The following is a 27,176-nucleotide window of genomic DNA, read 5'->3' as shown; positions in this document are numbered from 1 at the left end:
ATGAAAATATTTGAATTTAGAAGCATTCACAGATGTGTTTTGTCGGCGATTATCAAGGGACCTTTACTGTGACAAGCCTGTGCCATTCCATGAAAAAGGAACGTATGATCCCAAAGTAAAGGAATGCGTGTGCCCTATTGCAATTTATTTATATTTTTTATGAAAACAGTTAGAAGAGAAACAAAAATTATTAGTCTTATTAAACTAAAGTCATTTTTTATAATTGAATTCATAGAATTAGGCAAAACCTTTTCGGACTTGAAAGAAATTCCTTTTTGTCACAATATTACATAATATGGACGAGTAAGACTGAATAAAAAAGGATTGTCATGCTGGAAAGGAACATTGTATACATTTTTAAACCGTCAAAATAATAATAGAACTATTGCCTTTAATCACAATCATAGTTTAAATATAAGAAACTCTTTAAAACCTTTTAAGATCCCTCCCTTCCAAGGAACACTTGAACCATTTCCTTTCTATTCAGTGTGATACTTGTTTAGTTGATGCATACCAAACTAAATTGTTCTTTTCAGTACATTGTGCAAACATTGTTTATATTAAACTTCCCCGGGTATGCAGTTCATTTATGACAGCATATCTGTTCGGATTGAACACGTCTGGCAGCTTTCCGATGTCGAACGTTTGTTAAGGCTTACCAAAAGTATTAACATTATATAGATAAAAAAAGTGCGACATGAAGTTGAACAAAACAAAGTAACATTGTTTCTAAGAGCATGAATAAAATGTAAAATGTAAAGTTTCAGATCTTCGTTAAAAATCAGTACACATTTAAATCAAACATTTTTATTATAATTTTTTATTTATTGATTTTTTTTCTTTATTTATTGATTTCTTTTTGTAAAAACAATAATATGTCCAATGTTTCATATACCAAATATAAAGTTCCTCTGATAACTTCAAACAAAATACAGATCCTCAAATATACTACTCAAAATGCATTAAGGATCACATTTTATAACTTATATGTTTTGTGTATGAACAAATGTTTCTTGTAGGGGAAACGTTAACAAGTATGATATTGGTTTGTAAGCAGATTTAAAAATTGATCATAGAAGTGTTTATTGATGCAAAGAACGAAAGGGATGAAAATCAACATGTTAAGAAGACATCAAAAAATTATGGATGTCAATAAAAACTCACATTAAAGATGTTTAGCTACTTAATAGCTTGTATTGTGGCCGCGGGTATTAATTAAAGCCTTACACCGCCGTTGCATGCTGCTGATTAGCCTTTTATGGAAGAAAATGCTTTCTAAAGCATATCTCAAACAGATTCTATAAGATTTAGGTCAGAGGATCTTGCTGATCAGTCCATTTGAACAATTATAACGGGTTCAAGATACTGTTCGTGATATGAGGGACAAGTGTGCACGTTCATTATTATCAATTAGAATAAAATCGTCATCTACAACACCTTCAAATAGTCGAACATAGACATCAAATGTTTCATTAAAGTATCTCAGATCCGTCAGTATGCCGTTTAAAATGACGTGTAGATCCGTTTTTCCCGCCTATCCTATTACCGAACCTTTGACCAAACGATCATGTTCTACATGCAAAGCGCTAATCAGGCAATCTCAAGACCCAAACCCACCTTTCTGTTCAGTCCACGAAAAACCTTGATTCATCTGTGAGAAGGACTGGAGTCTAGTCATTTTGGGTCCATTAATATGGCTTTTTGTACATTCCAAACGGGTTTGAACATGCTTCCGTGTAAATGGAATGCGTGCCGCAGGTCACGGTGATCTCAACCGTGCCTCATGCAATCGATTAACAACGGTTTGTGTACTTATACGCACACGAGTAGCATTCTGCAGGCAACAACGTAACTTCTTTTGCGTTACGAAAACGGTGGTGCCGAGCTTGAATGGAAAGAAATCAGTCTTAAGCTTTAGTGGTTAAGTTCCCGACCCCCGGAATGCAATACGTTTCCAGTTGTAGGAAATAGACTCCTCATTCTTGACACAACGATCTAGGACATGTCAATGATATTCGCAACCTCCCGCTGTGAAGATGGCAGATTAAAGTATTGCAATATCCTTTTTCATCGCAGCATCGCTTAGATTCGTATCCGTCGATTTGCTATAAACAGAATTCAGTCTAAGATTGACAATAGAGAAAGTGAAACTTTGCTTAATGAAGGTTTTATGTGTATGATTTTCCTTGAGTTTCCTGTGAACATTTCAAATCGCCATCTGCTGTACAGTTTTATAGGCCTTTATATAACTTTACCTTTGTTAACAATCCAATCTTTAAATTGCGATTAAATGAACAAAATGATCTTAAACTTCGAGTAGTATATTCATATTTAGTCCAACAAATTTAACAAGAGGGCCATGATGGCCCTGGGGTCGCTCACCTGAACATAGGCCCCCAGGGCCGGGCCAGTTTAAACCAAAGGGCTTTTATTTGAACAAACTTGGAAGACACCCATTAAAAGATATTTCATGATGTTAAGTTTTTACTATACACAAATAATGAATAACAATGACTTTTGCCCCCTCCCCCCTCTCCCTGGCAGGGCCAATTTTGACCCAAGGGCTTTTATTTGAACAAACTTGGTAAACATCCATTAGAACATGTTTCATGCTAAATATCTTAGCTCTAGCTCTTTTGGTTCTTTAATAGAAGATTTTTAACTTTTTACTCTATGTATATAGGGAAAATCAATAACCCCTGGGACAGGGCCAATTTTGACCCCAGGGCTTTTATTTGAACAAATTTGGTAGACACCCATTAGAATATGTTTCATGCTAAATATCTTAGCTCTAGCTCTTTTGGTTCTTTAAAAGAATTTTTTTTAAGTTTTTTATATATGCATATAGGGAAAATCAATGACCCCCTGGGGCGGGGCCAATTTTGACCCCAGGGCTTTTATTTGAACAAACTTGGTAGACACTGATAAGAAGATGTTTCATGCTAAATATCTTAGCTCTAGCTCTTTGGGTTCTTTAAGAGAAGATTTTTTTGAGTTTTTACAATATGCACATAGGGAAAATCAATGACCCCCTGGGGCTGGGCCAATTTTGACCCCAGGGCTTTTATTTGAACAATCTTGGTAGACATCCATTAGAACATGTTTTATGCCAAATATCTAAGCTCTAGTTCTTTGGGTTTTTTAGAAGAAGACTTTTTAAAGTTTTTACTATATGCATATAGGGAAAATCAATGACCCCCTGGGGCGGGGCCAATTTTGACCCGAGGGCTTTTATTTGAACAATCTTGGTAGACACTTATTAGAACATGTTTCATGCTTAATATCAAAGGTCTAGCTCTTTTGGTTCTTTAAAAGAAGATTTTTTTAAGTTTTACTATATGCATATAGGGAAAATCAATGACCCCCTGGGGCAGGCCAATTTTGACCCCAGGGCTTTTATTTGAACAAACTTGGTAGACATCCATTAGAACATATTAAATGCCAAATATCTAAGCTCTAGCTCTTTGGGTTTTTTAGAAGAAGATTTTTTAAGTTTTTTACTATATGCATGTAAGGAAAATCAATGACCCCCTGGGGCGGGGCCAATTTTGACCCCAGGGCTTTTATTTGAACAATCTTGGTAGACACTCATTAGAAGATGTTTCATGCTTAATATCTTAGGTCTAGCTCTTTGGGTTCCTTAAAAGAAGATTTTTTTAAGTTTTTTACTATATGCATATAGGGAAAATCAATGACCCCCTGGGGCGGGGCCAATTTTGACCCAGGGCTTTTATTTGAACAATCTTGGTAGACACCGATTAGAAGATGTCTCATGCTAAATATCTTAGTTCTAGCTCTTTGGGTTCTTTAAAAGAAATTTTTTTTAAGTTTTTAGTATATGCATATAGGAAAAGTCAATGACCCCCAGGGGCGGGCCAATTTTGACCCCAGGGCTTTTATTTGAACAAACTTGGTAGACATCCATTAGAACATGTTTCATGCCAAATATCTAAGCTCTAGCTCTTTCGGTTTTTTAGAAGAAGATTTTTTAAGTTTTTACTATATGCATAAAGGGAAAATCAATGACCCCCTGGGACGGGGCCAATTTTGACCCCAGGGCTTTTATTTGAATAATCTTGGTAGACACTCATTTGAAGATGTTTCATGCTTAATATCTTAGCTCTAGCTCTTTGAGTTCTTTAAAAGAAGATTTTTTCAAGTTTTTACTATATGCATGTAGGGAAAATCAATGACCCCCTGGGGCGGGGCCAATTTTGACCCCAGGGATTTTATTTGAACAATCTTGGTAGACACTCACTAGAAGATGTTTCATGCCAAATATCTAAGCTCTAGCTCTTTGGGTTTTCTAGAAGAAGATGTTTAAAGTTTTTTCTTTTGGTTGCCATGGCAACCAGAGTTCTGCATGGAATGGAATTCTTTGAACAACTTTGGTAAGGCTTCACACAAGGAACATCCCTGTGAAGTTTCATTATGATCTGCCTTATGGTTTCAGAGGAGATGTCGTTTGAAAAGTGTGAACAGACAACGTACGACGGACGACGGACGACGTACGACGGACGACGGACGAAGAGTGATCCTAATAGCTCACCCTGAGCATATGCTCAGGTGAGCTAAAAATGACATAATCATGATGTATTAATAACAAACCACTTATCAACATTTTGATATCATTTAATCATTTACAAAAGACTATTTTGACATTATCTTTGATATCTTTTTTACATAAAACATAATTGACTCGTGCGTCTCGGAAAATAAATAAGAAATATGATTTTGCATAAGTGACTTTTTGACAAATCATTACTTTCATTAATGTCATTATATCAATGCAATATAACCGAAGAAAAATACGTCTGAATATTTCAAAAAGAAAAAAGAAAACCCGAATCCTTACAATACTTAATAATGTACATAAATTAAGTTAAACTGTGTCCATTAACAGGTTCAATCAAACCTAGTCTGTAACATTTTTAATCTTGGCGTTTTGGACATTCTTAAAGGATTCTTTATTTCTCTCTATTTCATACAAAATATTTAATCTAAATCAATCACTATAACTAAACTAAATTTAAAACTGCAAAAAAGAACAGAAAAAAATGGATTAGCTAAATGGTCAATAATAAGATTACATGATTTGTCTATCGTCACTTTTGGGATCTATGAAAACAGCTGCAAGTTTACTATTAAATGCTAGTCATATTTCAAATTATGGTAAATATTGCAACGTACTAAGTTTCTACGACATAGCAAAATACATTGATACTGGTGGATGAAGTCGATCTGATAAAGTATGACAACAGCTGCAGTAAAGTTAAACAGGCAACAGATTTAGTAGAAAAGTTTCTGAATCGCTCCCTGAAAATGAGCAGAATTGACAATACAAGTTATTTATTTTTCATGATCAAACCACGGATTAAGTAAAACATCCTGAAAGAAAAGATCAATGAACACATACATATATACCAGTCAAAATAACACATGGTTGTATGTACATTCTGTGGTAAACGAGGGTTTATCCGCCCGTTAAGGCACAAAATGTACGGACCCCCGATATGTCACCTGTCATGCCCTTTTTAAAGCAAAGGACCTAACAGACCGTCACTTCGTGTTAGGGGCTCACATACCCTAGCACCCTTCGTCGAACTCCCTGCCTACTTTGTAGAGCCATTCCCCTCGGCTTAAGTCAGGATATCGGCAGTAATGTTTGGTCTCCAGTAATTATAGACGAAGTACAGGTAAAGTAAAGTAGTTGTTCCACCCGCTCTCTGAGCCACTGAGAAGGCTGAAATTAGTTGTTTATGAGAGATACAATATATACTCACGACTCTTACAAACTGCTTAAGCATAACTCAGTAGTAAAACACTTACATACAACATTTAATTATTTATAAAATTATTTATAATATATCGATACTATTTCATATCGATAACGTTATGGTACGTTTTACAGAAAAGTATTCAATGGAATTAAATTGCAAAACTGAAGGAAACTGACCTGCTTGGAATAGTACGAAACAACATATAACCTTATTAAGTTAACAAATGATTCAATTGATGTGATAAGGCTAATTATTGAAATGTAATAATTCCAAACAAATTATACTTACTGTCATTTATTACGGTATATTTTGGGACTAACATCCGTTGTCTTTAATATACAGATTAAATTTGAGATATTTTATGTTGGACGTTGTAAAAGATGGATACAGTTTGTCACTGGGTTATCACATTTATGAAATGGTGATTCTGAGAACTCATTCTTTAGTGACAATGATTCATCTTCGTGACCTCCGTTAGTTGACATTCCGATATAAACTATAGAACAGCACAAAAGTAACCAAATCTGAAACACAAACGTGAAAGCCATATCGGAAGAAGCTGATGTCACATCGTACATAATAGCATCTTCATACATTCTTTAAGCGTTATGAAATCTAGAGAGATATTTTTTTTCGAAAAGGAATATCGCTCGATTACCCCTCCAATATTGAACATTTTCAACGTTAAACGATACTTTCTTATCTTATTTTCACTTTCATCAAAACTCTGATACCTGTTCCTTTCCTTTCAAGTTTATTATCAAAGATAACTTTACCATAGAGAGTCATTGATTTCTTTATGAACTTCCTGATCTTTATTGTCTTGAACTTGTAAAGATCATTGACCTGACTTTTTCTGAAATATGTTCAGTTATTTCTGATGTTGATTATGATAAACTGCATTGATAGACTTTGATAGGTTTAGGTATGTAAATGCAGATTTCAGTAATTTCCATTGTCTGTCAGTGATTCGTTTGACAATACTTTTGCGTGATGATTACTGATGAATTCAGGCCAATAATTGATCATTTTGTGTCACTGACCTGTATAATGTGTTTTTCATAGGATGTTATGATATGAAACAAGAAAAAGAACCCCAGCTTATCTACAATTGTATAGATTATGTTACCTCATTTATTGTTTTATCTATAAATATAGTTCATTGACATTTGTTAATGTTTTCGATAACATGTTCAATAATGGAGGGGAATGTTAATTGCTTTCACGCAATAATCTCTTTTGCAACATTAATATCGTACCATATTTCAAAACACTTTAAAAGTTAGTCTGCAGATTTTCTGCACGATGCCATCAGCTTCTTCCGATATAGCTTTTACGTTTGTGCTTTCAGATATGGTAACTTTTGTATTGTTTCCAAGATTGAAATATTGATTTACATCTGACAGTCAACAAATGAACGTCACAAAGATGAATAAACGACAGAAAGAATTTGTTCTATGAAACAAGCTTCATAAATATCCTGAATTTTAAAAATGGAATGCTCAGTGGATATTGTCATAAAATAATTAATCTTAATTTTGCTGTAAAATCAAACAATATGTCAGGTTTGTAGCTGTCACACACAATGAACATGGTGATTTGTGAACTCAAACTTCTTGATAATGTCAAAACAAGTTTGATAAATCGTCCCGCGATACCAGGCATTGCTGAAAATATTCAAAAGCGAATTTTATAGATAGTCGTCGGATTGTTGTATGCTGCTGCACCAGAAACAATAAGTTCTGTTATTAATGGTACTTTAAAATACTTTATGTTGAGCATTATATAACGACCATATGGACATCGGAAACTACAATATTGTAAAAGTCCCTCTTGTTGTTAGCTTCTGCCCATCCAGGTGTACTGAAAAAGGCCATAAAAACTTTGAAGATTGTCATAATTGTTTTCAATTCATTATTTTGTTGCACATAAACAATCAGTAACTCGCGAAACACATTGAAATTTCCATACGTTATCGGTAACGTTCACTTGGGAAGTCTTCAGATGAACTAACACCATTGAGGATTAAATAGTTCTCCAGTTATTGTGCGCGGTCTTAGAGCTGTTGCACTTATTCATTATCCGTCATGTACAGACTCACTCAAACCAAGTCTGCAATGTTCAGATAAATGCTTCCGAAGGATCACTTTGTTTCCAGATTTTTTTACTAACTTATACACAAACTTGATCATAACAAACACCCACCTTCTTCGAATTTGCACATTATTAAAATAATGTATATTACAATCTTATCTGTTTCATAGTCAATGTTGTGTGCAAATTTAATAGAAAGGAGTCGAGGTCATAAATCGATACCAATGAATATTCATTGATGCTGCCTTCCAGAAGCCCCCTGTTTTTCAAACTTAAGTTGTAAATGTTGGTCCGTTTTATGGTTTCTTAGGTTCCATTAAACCGTTTGTTAAATCGAATTGCCACATTCAAAAAATACATTTACAACTTAAACTCCTACTCCTAGTAGACTTGAATGTCAAGATATGTTTAACCATTTCATTTAAATTGGAGTATAGAACCAGAGCGTGCCATTGACGGAATGTCTAAGGTTGTACATGTCTCTCTCTATTGTGAAAAAGAGGCTTTGGCCTCTTGATTTTGGGGGAAGAAAACTTGTAAAACTGGCGAATTTTGAAACGAAAAAGACTGGTGCAAGTTTTGGGATATATTTATATGAGCCGCGTCACGACAAAACCAACATAAAGGGTTTGCGACCAGCATGGATCCAGATCAGCCTGCGCATCCGCGCAGTCTGATCAGGATCCATGCTGTTCGCTACCAGTTTCTCTACTTGTAATAGGGTTGGTAAGCGAACAGCATGGATCATGATCAGACTGCGCGGATGCGCAGGCTGGTCTGGATCCATGCTGGTCGCAAACCCATTATGTTGGTTACGCGGCTCATATTTTTCAACTCAAAAGGGAAGAGGCCTATTATAGACATCTGTTATATAACGTAAATATAACGTTGTCACAAGAAACATTATAGCACTACAACGGTGTCATTTATAGACGCCATATTCATTGCTGCAAGGGACTCGACAATCTTTTTAAATGATCAGACTGTAAATATATATCTTCCATTTGTAAATAAATTGATTAAGGTCAAGATAAATAATTTTTGAAAAACTTAAAAAATCTTTTGCTCCCCCCCCCATTGTCAGAAAAAAATCATTTTTAAATTGTGAAAAATGATCTTTAAACGTTTTTTTAAGCTAAAAATTTTCCAAAAAAAATCATTTAAATTAATTTTGGGTAAATTTGGGTTCTTGTGCTTTTGGGGTCCCTTGGGCAAATTCTAAATTTTGATTAAAATATTAGGGGTCTGGGCGGGTTTTTAAAAAACCAAAAATAAAAAACGGAAAAAAAACCCAAATAAAAACCCACTTTTCATCAAAATTTCTATCAAAGATTTTTTTAAATTAAAACATTATTTAAAAAACCTTTAAAATCCCAAAATGTATTTTTTCCGGGAAACTTCGAAAAAAACTTTTAACACAAGGGGTAAAAACAGGGTACACATTTTTTTTTAACGCAAACAAACGTGTAAACTTTTAAAACTCCCAGCAAAAAGTTAAATTTAACTTTTTTCAAAACCCACACTTTAAATAAACATTTTAAAAATAGAACATTTGAAATTTTTGGAAAATAATGCATTTCCCATTTTTAAAAATCTTAACAAAAATTTAGATACTTTTTTACTTTTGAACTGAAAAATTAAAAGAATTAAAAAAAAAATTTTTTTATAAAAACCTTGGTAATATTTGTTAAATTTTCATGAAATTTATTTTCAGTTTGGGGTTTACAAAAGACCATCAAAATCATATAAAACCACAATCAATGACTTGTGCATATTATTAGCAAGGTGATTTGTACTTTGAACAAAATTAGTACGTTTTTACATGAAAAGCCGAGTCATTCTAGTATTATAAAGTTGAAATTGTATACGAAAATTAATCAATCAAAGGAAGTGCATTTATTATGAAAATTAAGTACAGTTTCACATTTCGTTAATCTTTCAAAAGACGGCTCAAATTTATGCGCTGTTCAATTCGTATCATGAATTATAAGTAATGTTTAACAGTTATGAAAATCAGTGTTTACTGTAAGCTGACTCATAATTAAATTTGGTTTGTTTGATTTTCTATGCTGATTTTAGAACATTTTGGTCACACCTCGGCCATCGAACCACTTATCCGACTTTCCTGGATAGCTAACCAGTAAGCAAGATCCCGTAAGATTTCTCAATCAGTGGTCAGAGACAAATGGCCATTTGACTCAATGTCCGAAATCAATTGTCACAAACGAAGTAGCGGCTCTCGCATTACTTATCTGATGGTAGTTGTGCTCAAATATTCCACAGTGAATGAATTATTAATCCAAATGCATCAAGTCAAACAATATTGATCATAAAATGTTCATAAAAAATGCAGTTGGTTTTGTTAAATGCATCAACAACATAGTTAAGTCAATTTACCGTTTGCACAACGGTATTCATTGTTACTTAAAAAAGTAATAAGTAAACAGAAAATCAAGGCACCATATTGATAATTTACAAATGGCTTGTCTATACAAACTTGTTAATTTGTTACAAAGTACAGAAGAATAAAAAAAATCAGCTATCATTTACAGCTTGTACTCATTTTTACAATGTAAAATAATAAATGCTTATTTACATTTTCAAAATACATGAACAAAATGTAAGTACTTGTTTAATAAATATACATATCCAATTTTCCTTTATGAATATCACTAGTGAAATGAAAATATCAAACAGTATTGCACAAGGCTTCATTAAACACAAAACTGAAGACAAAAAAAAATTGTAATCTGAAAAGTTCTTGAAATGTTGAAGAAAAAAACACGCCTAAAGATTCCGGCAACATCAGCACATTTATATTAATATATGTCATAATACATAATAAATACAATTACTACATGTATGTGTGGTCGGGAACACAGTAATTGTTACTAACTACCTTCTTCAGCACTTATTATGCACAAAAATACATACGAATTTTTAAAATATATAATAAAAGCTACCTTTATAGCAATAAGTAGGTTGATGTTTTCATTTCAATTGATTACTTACTCTTGTCATTGTATTTCTAACAAATCAGATAATTTTCGTTACGTTAAAATAAATCATATCGACCAAAAAAATATCATTGAAATAATGTCCTTATAAAAAGAACGATGGACCCAATATAAAAAGTTTAACAGAGAAGTTCATGATTTACTTTAACCATCTTTACTAGTCAACATAAATTCTAACCATTTCTTTAAATCAATGTTTTACTAACACAAAAAGCAGCATACGATAAAACTTATCTTTATACAGTTTTAAATACTGACATTAATTCACTGGTGATCATTTTTGCATTTATGTTAAAAAATACTGATTATAACTTACACTAAGGAATGATTCTGGATAAAACATATATGAACATATTAACAAAACGAACAGTGACAGATTGCGATGTGAAGCAGGTTTTAAAGCTTACACAGCAAACAGTAGATAAAAATGTGAGTTCTATAATTTGAGAAATATGATAATTAAAATCGAAAAAGAATCTTTATTTTAATTTAAAAGCCAAGTTCACAACTAAACATATTAACACATTCATTTACTTTTTAATACCAAAAACCAGTCTTTTATTAAATCATACTTTATTAGTACAGTTCAAATACATTTCTAGGGAAAAAAATCCACAATTCTTATCTGTATTAACAAACGCCTTATTTCCCTTTTCCATACATGTGAACTTTTTTTGATGATCATGTGGGAGATTTTACTTCAAAAATAGGGAGATTTTAGAATTTGCAATAAATTAAGAAGGAAGTTCTGACATCAAAAATAGGGAAATTTCTTTAATTTGTGAAAATACCTCTTATTTTAAGAAAATTTTTGAAAATATGGCTGCAGAAAGTGGGAGTCTCCCGCTAAAAGTGGGAGAGTTCACATGTATGCCTTTTCTTAATTTTTACTTCAACAATAGCAATTTCCGAACCTACATGTACATAGCATGGGTTTAAGGGTAATTCTTCCAAAAGAAAGACCAAAAGTGAATAAAAAGAAACCCCGTGATTACTGTACTTTACTAAAGCGATTAAAATTTTTTTCATAAATTTGAAGTCAACAAAACTCAATTAAGTCTAAAACCCAAAATCATCTTTTCACATTTTATTCTAGATCCGGTAAACTTGGTTTAAAAAACTTGTTATACCCCAGGAAAGGAATTTAAATCCCAAATTATTTGGGAACGTTCCAAAAAAAGTCTTTAAAGGGCCCGTAAAAGAAGATAAAAAAAATAAAAAAAACATTTTGCAGGAAATTAAAATTTAAGGGAATTTGTATATAATTTTTTAAAAATTTTACTTAAAAATTTTTTAAAATTTTAATTTTTTTATAAAAATTTTTATTAACTAAATTTCAAAAATTGGATAACATGGGGCATAGTTTTATTAGAACATCCCCTTTAAAATATATTTAACTAATTTTTAGATGCAAAGACAGGTCCAAATTACAATTTTGGATATAACAATTTACAAAAAGGTTTTTTTAAAAAAGTTTTATTTCCATTTTAAGGGCAACAAGGTCTGTTTACCCCCATTGAATTAAAATTTATGCTATTCTATTAAAAAAATTTTTTTTGATTTTTAATCCCCAAAATAAATTGTAGGTTTAGTGGTTTCAAAACATTACTTACATTACAAAAATTTTGTGAACATTACAAAATTGAAAAACATAAAATTGCCCGTCCTTAACAGTTTTGTTTCCTTTTTCAGCGGGAAGGCCATTTGGTCGACGCAAACCCGAAAACTATTTCCCTTCTGCATGTTACACCAATCGGGAAACCAAAGGGCCATTTTTTTATAGGAAACATGATCAAATGTTACCATTTGGGGTTAAAAGTCCAAATTTTTTTTGTTGTTTCAATTTTCTTTTTTTGGACACAGAATTTATCCCCTTGGCTTTGTAAGTAGGGTTTGTAACGATTCCATTTCTTTTCCGTCGGGTTTCAGGTGATCTCATTTCTAAAGCACTCTGTCCCATGAATGGTTTTGCGGTCTGTTCGGGTGTTTTCTTCCTTTGCTGTTCTAACAACTGTAAACTACTTTTTAAACTTATATTTGGATGACATGGATTTACTTTCCAGACCTCTTCGTCACTTATTTCCGCATTATATGGGTTCATTGTAATGTTTATAGTCGCAGACGACAATGTATCTTTATTAAGACTAGAATATTTTACGGGTTGTTTAGAGTTGGTCTTTTTTGCACTTGTTTGTGATGTATGACTTTGATTATCTGCTCCTGAATTACAAACACCCTTGCCAACTGCTGGCGAACCCATTGGGGACGATACGGGGCTTTGGGGGGCACTAAAGGGAAATAAAAAATTTTCTGATTGGGCGGAAACCCATTTTTTTTTCATTGAAACGTTGAAGTTGGCCTGATGAATGTAAGGGCAAATTTACTCTCAGTTAAATAATTTGTCGGGGAAGAGGGTCAAAAGCACTGCCCAAATGAGCCTGATTGGGGTTTAGCTTGTTAAATAACTAGAAATTTTGGGTAATTATTTGAAAACAAAATGATTTTTTTCGGCAAAAGTCGAATCTGGTGTTCTGAAAGGGAGCTTTAACATGGGAAAAAACCCCATTTTTTAACCCGGGGTTGGGGGTACCAGGGCGTATTTTCACAAATTGGGAAATTTAAAATTTTAAAATTTTCATTCCCGGACGGGGTTTTGATTGGAGCAGACGGTTTTTGTTTTCATTACTTTGCACCCGATGCAGAAAACGGAAATACGACTTTTTTTGGGCCAGTTTGGGAAATTGTGGGACCCTATTTCCCCTAAAAAGTTTTAAACACATTTAGATGTCCACTTTTTTAAAGCACCTTCATTTTGGGAGTTCTACCAAACTGATTTGCATGATTTGGATTGGCACGAAATTGTAACAAAAACTCGAACAACTCATCATGCCCCTTCCTGGGAGCTTATACAAAAGCAAGTGGCACCTTTGGGATTACAGGTATGGTCCACATTGGGGCCTTTCTTCTAATAAATATTTGCACACCCCTTGCGTTGTCCCGTGCCCAAGCAGCGGATTGCCAGAGCCGTCCCTATTGTCATTTGTCAACCCGGCATCTAATGAAGCCCATACCTGACAAAAAAGCACTTCAAACTACTTCATAATGTCCCTGCCATGCCGCCACATGCAGCGCACACTACGGTCCTTCCATGACTTACCAATCTTAACCTTTGCTTTCCTTTTTTCTAAAAGTAAGCCAGCAACTTCAAACTTATTTTCTAACGCTAACACATACAGAGTTGAGCGGCCATCTGCGTCTCTGTAATCTATATCAGCTCCAACACTATGTAAATAGTCAACACAATCTTTGTATCCTTCAATAGCAGCTCCCCTCAATGCCGTCTTCCCATCATGTGACTTTTTATCGACGGAAGAGTTGTGTTCCACAAGAATTTTGACTACGGGTAAATGTCCTTCTTGCGCAGCCAAATGTAATGGAATACGACCATCATTGTCTATCTCACAGACTTTTGCTAGATGTTCTATCAGGGTTAGTGAAACCTGGAAATACAGATAAATTGACCAAATAAAATGACAATTACTAATAACAATTTAAGAAGAGGGAAACACAAACATTTTTAGATTAGTATCAGCTTATGAATTACTTTAAGGCAACCTTTTGAAAGGTTTAACTATAAAACGTCAATTGTTCTCCAAACAGTTTTTTCTTAATAACCAAAAAACATAAAATTTTTTTAAACAGGTTTTTACAATATATGGGCAAAACACTTGAATTGAGATGTCATTTCAGTTTTATTATTATCTTTAAAACAAAAAAAAAACAGTAAAAAATTTTTATTTAAAGGTAATATCATCAAACAAAATGTCATTCACATTGTAAACCTATTTTGCCAGTCCAAATTTTATTTTTAGATATTAAATGAAAGGGATTTTAATCAATTTTTGTACTAAATTTTGATACTTAAAAATCAAACTTTTAAAAAGGGGTAGGGCTTAAATTAAAACATAAAACCCGTAAATGCAAGATAAAAGGCTTTTAAAAAAGATTAAAAAATTTAATTTTCCCAAATAATAAAGCCCTTTTATCAAAAGTCTAATAGGGGGAACCATTTACAGAAAGGGGGGGTATTTTATGAATGAAAATATCGAGAGGTTTAAAGGTTAAATTATTTTTAATTTTAAACCACAAATTAAAATCCCAAAATTTAGCCCTGTGACCCAAAGAAAAACAAAAACCCTTTTATTCAATTTGTTTTGTCTTTGGGTATTTTTCTAATTTTTGGGAAAACTAAAAATTTGCCCAATGTATTTTGGGTTTAAAATCTGTACAGGAAATTTTGGGAAGGTTTTAAAAAAATTTATAAACCCACACAAACAGAAACTTTTTAAAAAATTTTACATGAAACAATAAAAATTTTTGTCTCTTTTTTGTATTGGGTTTAGGGAATTACCCAATTTTTTTAATTTTTTCATACAAATATATAGCGTCAATCATGGTTCCAAAGGCCTTTTTCTCAAACATAAAAGTAAAGCTGAAAATTTTCTTTTCTGTGTATGTTTCCCCCCATTAAAAACTTTTTGCTGGGTTAAACTTTTTTGGTTTTGTATTTTTAATTCTAGTAAAACCTTTAAAAATTGTTAACAGTAAAAGCCCCAAATTTTAAAACACATTTTTTCAGATAGTAAATGTTTAAACTGTTTTTTTTTTTTTGTTGTTTTTTTTTGTTTTTTTTTGTTGTTGTTGTTGTTTTTAATGAATGTTTTCAGTTTCAAATAATAAACCTAAGCTGACAAGCAAGTGTGTGCTTTTAAGGTAATATAGTCATCATGGCCTCCTGAAAACCTCCATGTCTTATAATAGACCAAATATTTGTTATTATGACCAAGAGATGAAAAAGAGTTTCAAAATCCATTGCTAATTAGATTTTATCAAATACTCAAATTGGCAATAAAAGTTTTCTCTCAATGATTATGCATAAACATGGATGGAATACTGCACATCAAAATATAAGGACTGTGCCATTCATACATTGTGATATGAAAACATGGTTTGCATCAAATTCAAATTAGAAAAGGAATTTGAAATGGTTAAATTGCTGTCGACAGTAAATAAAATTAGGAATGTTTCAAGTATATAATGTTACATCTTCATTTCAATATCATCATAAAATTGATATGCGAGATATATCTTTTAGGTCATAAAAGGTGATACATCTCAAATTATAATACTGCCCTAGTGGCTTGCTAATATATGTTAATCTTACCTAATGATATAGTCATGTTTCACAAATCTTAAGAATGTATACTAAATAAATTTTGCACTCAAACTTAAAAGACACTATAATAACCATAATGGAAATGAAATTATATGGCAAACCATTAACACTTGTGTAAAAAGAAATGATGTACATAATTAGCTGAATAAAGTATTGTTTGTTCGCATTTTCATACATTTAAAACAATGTTTAGTTTTGGACTGCTGTAAAAGACTTTAATTCATCATAAACATTTTACTGTTTGCATGTGTGAGTGGGTTTTTTTTAAAGTTTAGATCAATAAAAACAATTCTACTGTATGATTTTAAGGTCAGTTCATCACAAGCAGTTTACTGTGTGTATTTATTTTAAGTTACATCATTATATAAGCATTTTATTGCATGTTTTAAAATTCAGTTCATTATAAGCTTTGTTACTGTGTTTTTAAAATCACTTCATCAAAAGCATTTGTATGTCACCAGTTTTGTTGTTGTTTTGTTTTGGGCTTTTCTTCTTTTTCAGTATCAATTATGCATTATAAATCATAAGGTAATTAATGACTTGAATTTGATCTGTCCATTAATTGAGGAGCACACTGACCTTGATCAACATAACTATCAATTACTAGAATGAATATATACCATATAAAATATGTAACAATATAATCCATCTAAATAAATCATCATCATCTGTGTTGGAATGTATTGTATACATGTATGTAACTTGGGCAATAGGATGCCCGAGATAGTTATGAGATACTTTTAAAATTACTTTTTTGTGATGTTATGGTAATGATAAAATAACTATAGATGTGTCAGACGAAATCTATACTGCTGGTACATTAATCTTTTAATCTTATTTTTTATACCCCTTTAACTGATAATGGACAGTATCAATTTGGAAGCTGGACAAGTCATCCATTCAAGAAAAATATTTATTTTTTTTGCTTGGTTGGGTTTTACATCACACCAACACAGTATAGGTCAAATTATAGGCAACCTTCCAGCTTTACTGATGAAGGAAGACCTCTGGTACCCTTATGCATTATTTCAGGCATCATGGATCAGGCACCTGACTACAACCACAATAACCTTCCCTCAGCTAGCTGTAAGCTTCCTCATGTGAAATTTAGAATCCTAAGTTCCTGTTGGGATTCAAACCCACGGTGGTGATCTATTCGAGAAATCAAGCAAGTTAAAGGCTAAGAGTGGTAGCTGCAACAATAACTTATAAAGCTGTCTATTTCACCATCATAGAGCTGCAGGTCAATATTCCAATTTAAAACCTCTACAAATATAAATTGTTTGTTTAGTCCTATCTTATTTTAAATTAATATTAATCATAGGCAGTTAAGAATTCAAAGCAGAACAAAATTAGTCCATTATAAATCAAAGCACAGAAGGCGCTGAATTTGTTTGGGTCTCAGAATGTCAGAAAGGTGAAGGTTGTGAGATTATAAAACAATTTGTTTTTGTATAGTGCCACTAATGCTTTCCAGCATTTTAATTGTAGTAGACTAATTGCAACACTGATATTCGATCCAATGTTTATTTGACTTAAACAATTTGAAAAAAAATGAGTTGCCTTCACTGGGATTTGAACTCCAGACCTCTCGCTTCCTAAGTGAGCGCGCTAACCCCTCGGCCACGGTGAATTTATATGTTAATGGCCTGAAGAAAACCATATTATTCTAGTTAGGGTTTGTAACTACGCTTACTGTTGTTTAACACTTGTGTAAATAATCATGGCGCTTACTATAAGCATGTATATCTATAAAGAACAAGAATGTCGAACGACACATATACCCCCCTTTCTAGCCATTGACTCACATAATTGGTAATTTTATTACAGAAACTTGCCAAAAATGGGTACATGGAAGTGTTCAATAATGGAAAAATCAACGGAAACCATTTTGACATTTAAGGCCCATGTGACATTGACCTTTGACCTAATGACCCCTAAATCAATGGAGGTCATCTACTACTAATGACCAATAACTAGGTGAAATATGAAGACTTTGTGATGAATACTTTTCAAGATAATCAGCGGAGACCCTTTGATATTAAAGGCCCCTGTGACCTTGACCTTTGACCCCAAAATCAATAGGGGTCATCTACTAGTTATGACCAATCACTTTGTGAAATATGAAGACTTTGTGATACATACTTTTCAAGATAATCAGCGAAAACAATTTTGACATTTTAAGGTCCATGTGACCTTGACCTTTGACCTAGTGACCCAAAAATCAATAGGGGTCATCTACTAGTGATGACCAATCACTATGTGAAGTATGAAGACTTTGTGATACATACTTTTCAAGATAATCAGCGGAAACCATTTTGACATTTAAGGCCCCTGTGACCTTGACCTTTGACCTAGTGACCCCAAAATCAATAGGGGTCATCTACTAGTGATGACCGATCACTGTGTAAAATTTGAAGACTTTGTGATACATACTTTTCAAGATAATCAGCGGAAACCATTTTGACATTTAAGGTCCCTGTGACCTTGACCTTTGACCTAGTGACCCCAAAATCAATAGGGGTCATCTACTAGTGATGACCGATCACTATGTGAAATATGAAGACTTTGTGATGAATACTTTTCAAGATAATCAGCGGAAACCATTTTGACATTTTAAGGTCCCTGTGACCTTGACCTTTGACCTAGTGACCCCAAAATCAATAGGGGTCATCTACTAGTGATGACCAATCACTATGTGAAATATGAAGACTTTGTGATACATACTTTTCAAGATAATCAGCGGAAACCATTTTGACATTTAAGGCCCCTGTGACCTTGACCTTTGACCTAGTGACCCCAAAATCAATAGGGGTCATCTACTAGTGATGACCAATCACTATGTGAAATATGAAGACTTTGTGATACATACTTTTCAAGATAATCAGCGGAAACCATTTTGACATTTAAGGCCCCTGTGACCTTGACCTTTGACCTAGTGACCCCAAAATCAATAGGGGTCATCTACTAGTGATGACCAATCACTGTGTGAAATATGAAGACTTTGTGATACATACTTTTCAAGATAATCAGCGGAAACCATTTTGACATTTAAGGTCCCTGTGACCTTGACCTTTGACCTAGTGACCCCAAAATCAATAGGGGTCATCTACTAGTGATGACCAATCACTGTGAAATATGAAGACTTTGTGATACATACTTTTCAAGATAATCAGCAGAAACCATTTTGACATTTAAAGGTCCCTGTGACCTTGACCTTTGACCTAGTGACCCCAAAATCAATAGGAGTCATCTACTAGTGATGACCAATCACTATGTAAAATATGAAGACTTTGTGATACATACTTTTCAATATAATCAGCAGAAACCATTTCAACATTTAAGGCCCATGTGACCTTGACCTTTGACCTAGTGACCCCAAAATCAATAGGGGTCATCTACTAGTGATGACCAATCACTATGTGAAATATGAAGACTTTGTGATACATACTTTTCAAGATAATCAGCGGAAACCATTTTGACATTTAAGGCCCCTGTGACCTTGACCTTTGACCTAGTGACCCCAAAATCAATAGGGGTCATCTACTAGTGATGACCAATCACTATGTGAAATATGAAGACTTTGTGATACATACTTTTCAAGATAATCAGCGGAAACCATTTTGACATTTAAGGCCCCTGTGACCTTGACCTTTGACCTAGTGACCCCAAAATCAAAAGGGGTCATCTACTAGTGATGACCAATCACTATGTGAAGTATGAAGACTTTGTGATACATACTTTTCAAGATAATCAGCGGAAACCATTTTGACATTAAAGGTCCCTGTGACCTTGACCTTTGACCTAGTGACCCCAAAATCAATAGGGGTCATCTACTAGTTATGACCAATCACTATGTGAATTATGAAGACTTTGTGATAAAAACTTTTCAAGATAATCAGTGGAAACCATGTGGTCTACCGACGGACAGACCGACGGACCGACAGACAGACCGACAGACCGACATTAGCAAAACAATATACCCCCTCTTCTTCGAAGGGGGGCATAATAAAACAATATTAGAAATATTCGACCACTCGGGAATTATTTTGCTTGAAAATTAATCCGCTTGTCATGTTACCATATTTACGCAGTGATCTCCCTAAATTTTTCGGCCTAAGTGTTACATATAAAGGGAAGTAACCGCTTCAAAAAAGCGGACTACTTTCGGCACTTGCAATTAACAGCATTAGAGTCTGAAATTTCGCTACCATTATTTGTTTGGTCTGACGACCCAAACAAATAAAAATACAACTTTCAAATATCTAAATATTAATGATTTGATAAGGATATTTTAACACATAACAAGAGCTGTCGGTAGGACAGCAACGCTCGACTATTCTTAGTGCTTGATAGTAAAAAAAATGCTTGATAGAGTTACCTCCTCCTGTTTACAGGTTGGGGTCATGATGGTGAACAAGTGTGCAAAGTTTCAAAGCCATATGTCAATGGACTTTGAAAATATTTGAACTATTACAAAAACTTTAACATAAATTCTAAGTCGAAAAAGGGGCATAATTCTGTCAAAATGCTTGATAGAGTTACCTCCTCCTGTTTCCAGGTTGGGGTCATGATGGTGAACAAGTGTGTAAAGTTTCAAGGCCATATGTCAATGGACTTTGAAAATGTTTGAACTATTACAAAAACTTTAACATAAATTCTAAGTCGAAAAAGGGGCATAATTCTGTCAAAATGCTTGATAGAGTTACCTCCTCCTGTTTACAGGTTGGGGTCATGATATTGAACAAGTGTGCAAAGTTTCAAAGCCATATGTCAATGGACTTTGAAAATATTTGAACTATTACAAAAACTTTAACGTAAATTCTAAGTCGGAAAAGGGGCATAATTCTGTCAAAATGCTTGATATAGTTACCTCCTCCTGTCTACAGCTTGGGGTCATGATGGTGAACAAGTGTGCAAAGTTTCAAAGCCATATGTCAATGGACTTTGAAAATATTTGAACTATTACAAAAACTTTAAACATAAATTCTAAGTCGAAAAAAGGGCATAATTCTGTCAAAATGCTTGATAGAGTTACCTCCTCCTGTTTACAGGTTGGGGTCATGATGTTGAACAAGTGTGCAAAGTTTCAAAGCCATATGTCAATGGACTTTGAAAATATTTGAACTATTACAAAAACTTTAACATAAATTCTAAGTCGGAAAAGGGCATAATTCTGTCAAAATGCTTGATAGAGTTACCTCCTCCTGTCTACAGGTTGGGGTCATGATGGTGAACAAGTGTGCAAAGTTTCAAAGCCATATGTCTATGGACTTTGAAAATATTTGAACTATTACAAAAACTTTAACATAAGTGGTTACGCCGACGCTCGGGTGACTGCAATAGCTCTACTTATTCTTATCGAATAGTGGAGCTAAAAACCCTAACACTTTAAAATATCTAAATATTTGACTTGATAAGGAAGGTTTAACATATAAAATCCCTAACTTAAAAGGACACCTTGAACTGAATTATTTAATTTCAAAAGAAAAGAGACTTATAATTAACTAAGGTAATCAAAAAAAATTTCCAGACAGCCTTACAATAATGATCAAATTAGATGATCAACAAACTTAATAAACTACTCTTGCTTGCAGACAAACTTAAAGAGGAAAATGTTTTCAATCTAGAAAAAAAATTAAATGCCAATATTTAGATAAAACATTAACGTTGGACTTGTCTTTATATTCTTTATCTTTCATGATCAAGAACAGCAAATTGGTTTGTTTAAATGGCATTTTCCTAAAATCAATATGTACATTATCTGACAAAATGTCCAGAGCTCCAGAATTATTTGAAAGATAAGAGACTGTATATATGCTAATTGAACAGACAGAAAAAACACAGATGCCTTAAAATTCTAATTACAGAAAAAACAAAGACGCCTTAAAATTCTAATTGTTAATCAATAGGTAGGTTTACTGGCATGCTATTTGAACCACTGGTAATGGTGGTCATGATTTCAGGTGAGAGAGTTGTTGAGTGAGCCACTGTTAATTAACTCAATATTGATGGAATGTCCAAATCAGGGGGGTCATATTTTTTACCACAATTCAAAACTAAAGACTTATAATGATAGCTCTTAACATCACTTTGAGAATCATATTTAGGCAAGGTCATAATTTCTACAATGAAAGAAGTAGGTCAGTAGGTCACGTTCAAGGTCATCCTGATCATTTTTTTTGTAGTTCACAAACGAAGTTAATGTAATTCTCAGTGGTTTAAATTTAAAGAAATATTAAGCAAAAAGTTTCAGAAATATTATACCACTTGGTCATCAATGAGAGACTTTATAAATCACACACAGAATGTATGTTATTTAAACTTTAAGGTCATTGCTTCAAATGTATGTCATTAAATCTTGCTCAGATTCACAAAGGTTACAGGTCACTCCCTTGCAAACAAATGAACAGAATCATTCAATAAGATAATTAATAAACAGCACTTTTTATTATCGATTTTCTATTAAATAAGGAACCTTTTAGAAATCTCTTTTTCATTTTTATGGGAAAATACACAGCAGTTTGTTAAACAGACACTGTGGAAACAGAAAAAATTCAGGACAGGATATTTCAAACGCATTTTTACATAAAAGAAAACATTTTTGCAACTACAGTGGGCCAAGGTTGTGCACTACATTACAATACAAAGTTATTTGATTTTTTGCTGTTAAAGAAATAACTTAAATAATTGTAACAGATGTCACATGCATGTGTTAATAAAGTAACTTTTACAAGCCCACTTTACAATTGCACAATAACTTTACATTAATTTCTTTGACGAAAATTTTCATTTTTGACATGGGCAAACAAAATTGCAAATGCTGCATGCATTGCACGATGAAGACAAAAATGGAATTCCAAGAACACAAGAACACTTGTACAACACACCCTAGTTAATTAAATGCTTACCTTATAATGAATATCACATCTGCTCTCTATTTTGTAAAACATTCTGCAGGGAATCCATTGTATTTCTCTAACAGTAATATCATATGCCCAATGAGCATGTAACTTACCGTCTGCCAGTTTCAAGACATTGCAGGCTTTTCCAAAAAGATTCTCAGCAACATCATGTGTTAACAGTATGGGCATTGTTTTTTCTTGCTTTGTTTTATATTTACTTAAATTCAAATTCACAGAAACCTAATGAATCTAATTCAAAACAGATGAGATTTCTATTTTTTTCTCTATATGATCCATCCAGATATAAACCAAAGTCTAAAGACTACAACATACTGTATATCCATTAGGCTGACAAAGCAAAATGTTAAACATATTAAAGCAGCATTATCAAGACATGAAATACCATTAAAAAAAAACCTACACCATACTGTTTCCTATGGGATATCTGTTTCATCCAGGATAAAAAGCATTACCATTATGAGGGTTGCAAAAAAAATAAGAAATTATCTCAGAACTGTTCTCAAAGATGATATAACCATTAATTCTGGCAAATAAAAACATGTTATTTTTTTCATATTTTGTAAAAAATTTGATAAGTCCACTGAAGTACTTGGAATGCATGAATATGGGAGTTTGTTCCATCTTTAAATTCTGAGATAATTGTGCTGACACTGCAGGAAATTGTCTTACAGGAGCTTTAAATCAGCTGGTTGAGGTCATACTAAGCCTTAAGCTGACAGCATAAAAGACAATGATCATTAAGTTCCTAAATGGACTTGTCCATCTTCCAATCTGGACAAATTCTAACATTCATTATTTTTAAGTAAAATATCAAAATTTGTAGCGACTGAATAGCTTAAACAGCGCCAGACCAAGATCAGACCTCAAGAGTCAAAATAAGCTGAATGATCTTGATCTGCAACAGTAACATTGTTTCTTTTAATAATGATTCAGTTGTTGTGCATTAGCATGCTAGATGGTTGTAATAGAAAGTTCTAGAGCTTTAAAGTGATGCATTCTTATATAAATATTATGTTAATTATCACTAACAATTTTAATATAGACCAAAAGTCCAATTTTACAATGACATATTTCCCTTCATTTTCAGGTCCCTCCTCTATTTACTATATAATCTGATATCTTTGCACACATGGTTGACACTGGAGCATACTATTAATACTATATAAAGTTTCAAAATGAATGAAACATAACCCACTTCTAAAGTGGCCATCTCTTTATCAGAAATACTCTAAATATGTAAAATTTGCCATGTGAAATGAGATCAGAATACATAAGGTTGAAATACTTGAATACCATAGAACACTAGGGTGGTGATGGGAGGCTGAACAATTAACAATTAATACTGTAACTGACTCCACTTATAAATGATTTAATACCCAAGTTATTGCGCTGATGACATTGCAATAAGTTAAATATTGCATGCAGATAAATACTATCTTGTTAACATCTGTTTGTATGCCAGTCAAATCAGTATTCATTTAGAGGACCAACAAAAAAATCTATTCTTACCAACCTCAAGTGACAAGCCTTTGCCATCAGTATAGAGCCAGAGACCTGAGCCTGCATATCCCTGCAGTCTGATATTTAGGCTCTAAATTACTGTTGGTAGTTAAATTTTGTATTTTGAAGCTCAGACATCCCTTATACTTCAAAATGGAATGTTTTTAATTCAAAGCAGGACAAATCCATTACATAAATTTAGCAGGTTATGTGTATAATGGATTGGTTACCTTTGAATTTGATCAAACTGGCAGTGCTGAAATATGGAGTCTGGCCAGATTTTGAATCTTAAATCGCTCACCTAATTGCAACCACCTAAACATAAATATCTTAATTTAGAAAACTGAAACAATTTCAACTCAGGTCCAGTGCATTCAATCAGGGTCATTCTTTATTGAAGAATTCTTTTATGTGGTACTACAGGGAGTCCTCAAAATGTCAGTTAAAGCTTATTTTCAACTGTAGGCCTTTCACCTGACTGGACCATGTGTACCAAAGAGACTCTCCTAAGGTTTCAACAAATTTATTCATTGGGTGAGATAGACTTTTAGGAGAAATTAACTGAAGCTAATATTTTTTTTACATTTGTACAATCTAGCTTTCTTAAATGTAGTAGCATATTCTTCTTCAGTAGTGTGGAACAACCTAAGCATTTTTCAGGTACAGAACCATTACTGTTGAGTTTAATACAAATCTACCCTGTCAATTTTAAAGGTTTTTGTTCTTTTTTCTGTCCTGGTAGTCACCTTGTTGACATCATAATGGGACAGATAAATGTTACTTTTGTACAGGAGACAAATTCTTGTTTAAAATTACAGCTGATGCTCTCTCTAATGGCCAGAGAACAAAGGCCAATAACAACATAAGCTCAGGTGAGCTAAAAAAAAACTACAGAGTCAGTTCACTTTATATTCTCACCTGCATTATAAATTACAATCCAATCATTATTAACTTTTAGTCAATATAGTAAATGGGATGACTCACCTGATGGGGGCCAATATCCATAATGGAAATAGAGCAAACATAACTGTTTTTATTATCAGCATGGCATTAATATTTCAGTTATGGTTTTCTACGCATGTTGAGCAGAATTTTTTATGATGTAACATTAACACTGCATTATATTACAAACCATCTACTGAAGACTCAGAGTAAATGCCAAGAATACTTGTTTAATTGCTACTATGATGAATATAGTGGTATGTACATAATATATATAATATAACCGGTACATATTAATGGACGCTCTAATTGCAAACATACAGCTGAACTTAAATACAACTTCCTGAAGGGTTAAAATGAAATATAAAAGATTACAAACATCTTTTTCTATATGTTTGATGCAACAGAAATGGATCTTTTATCTATATCCATTATTCCAGTATATAGTATCAAAATAACATTTAAATGGAAATATTCTGGAAGGATTTAATAATACATTTATAGTTTTAAAATCAAATGAAGTCCGTAGAGAGTTCGCATCTAACTGAATTATAACAAATTGAAACAGAATCCTCTGCAACACTAAACAGACTAATCTAATTTCTGTTCCTCTCAAATAAAATTTTTATGGAAGGAAAACTGACTTTTTGCACATAATCAACATTCAATGTTGAAGCCAAATGCTAAAGATTCCTTAAGTTATGAAACCATGAACCAATTATGCTTGTGCTCAAATGGTAATTTCAAAGAATAATTGCTTGAAACTAATTCCAAATCTGCTTCCATATATTTTACTTAAACCCATTAAATTTGAACCTTTTTTGAAAGGGTGAAAATCTTTTTGGGGACGTTTAAAGGGATTTCCCTGATTTTTTTTGACATGAGGGGAAAAAAAATTTTTTTTTTCCCAGATAAATGTACATTTAAATGTTGGTTTAGACCACGAATCTTTGTGCAAATTTTAAGGGGGAAATGGGGGGTTTTGGGGGGGCCGGACGTAACCTTCTTTTTTTTTTTCCAAAATAATAATTATTAAAAAATTTGTAAAAAAAAACCCAAAATGAAAAGCATTTTAAACGCTTTTAAATTCCCAAATTTAGGGCTAAGAAAAGCAAAAAAACTAACGTTTTTTCAATTTTTTATTAATATATTTCTTAACTTTTTTGAAAATTTTTCTTTTAAAATGCCCCATTTCCATTTAAAAAAAATTCAATGTATGTTTTTAAGGTTTTAAAAAAACCCTAGGGGGAGCCCCTTTAAAAGAAAAATATGACCCTTTCTTTAAATCCCTTTTTTCACTAAACGGTTGCATAAAAATGCCCATTTCTTCATGTGATTATAATTAATAAGAACATGGAAAACAATCATCAATAACTTATTGATTGCTTTTTTCTCCCTCGAGGTTAAGAAGCAACAAAATCATGAGAAAAAAACCCACAAGAATTGACCACAGTATCAAAGCTAGTGGCAGCTTATCTGACAAGTCACGAAATAAAAGACAGATTACTGTATTGATTATCTTGGAAACAGATCTAAATAAGTCAGAGTAAATCAGTATTGAACTTGAAGAAACTATCTCTGCCAAAGAAAAGCTCTCAAACAAACAATAAACCAGACAAGAAACATTACAAACAAGGTTATACCATGGTTAAGCCTATTTGGTAAATGTTATCAAAACATA

The 27,176-nt window shown here is 32.9% G+C and overlaps 2 protein-coding genes across 2 annotated transcripts in view; both read right to left on the bottom strand.

Annotated features, from left to right (window-relative positions):
• Window positions 1-5,639: 5,639 nt before the first annotated feature.
• On the bottom strand, window positions 5,640-13,189 carry LOC132721894 (uncharacterized). The gene is made up of 3 exons (XM_060706272.1): window positions 12,749-13,189; window positions 6,169-6,276; window positions 5,640-5,743 (listed from the first exon to the last, which is right to left on the bottom strand). The coding sequence occupies exons 1-3, from the start codon at window positions 13,149-13,151 to the stop codon at window positions 5,640-5,642; spliced, it is 615 nt and encodes a 204-aa protein (XP_060562255.1). The 5' UTR covers window positions 13,152-13,189.
• A 794-nt stretch (window positions 13,190-13,983) lies between these two features.
• LOC132721893 (ankyrin repeat domain-containing protein 50-like) overlaps window positions 13,984-27,176 on the bottom strand; it is a 48,696-nt gene continuing 35,503 nt past the window's right edge. The window contains exon 4 of the mRNA XM_060706271.1: window positions 13,984-14,391. Coding sequence (XP_060562254.1) covers window positions 13,984-14,391 — 408 coding nt within the window. The remainder of the gene's footprint in view (window positions 14,392-27,176) is intronic.

The sequence above is a fragment of the Ruditapes philippinarum genome, unplaced genomic scaffold (assembly GCF_026571515.1).
Source record: "Ruditapes philippinarum isolate M1 unplaced genomic scaffold, ASM2657151v2 ctg3139_1_1_1_1, whole genome shotgun sequence".
Classification (NCBI taxonomy): domain Eukaryota; kingdom Metazoa; phylum Mollusca; class Bivalvia; order Venerida; family Veneridae; genus Ruditapes; species Ruditapes philippinarum.
The sequence above is the reverse complement of the archived record's forward strand: the minus strand, read 5'-3'. Positions and strand labels throughout refer to the sequence as shown.

Coding starts and splice junctions, on each gene's coding strand:
- LOC132721894 (XM_060706272.1), bottom strand. CDS start 13,151: ATGGGTTCGCCAGCAGTTGGCAAGGGTGTTTGTAATTCAGGAGCAGAT. Junction 6,277..12,748: donor CAAGGGGATAAATTCTGTGT/CCAAAAAAAGAA, acceptor GCTGTTCTATAG/TTTATATCGGAATGTCAACT. Junction 5,744..6,168: donor TGATAACCCAGTGACAAACT/GTATCCATCTTT, acceptor AACTAATTTCAG/CCTTCTCAGTGGCTCAGAGA.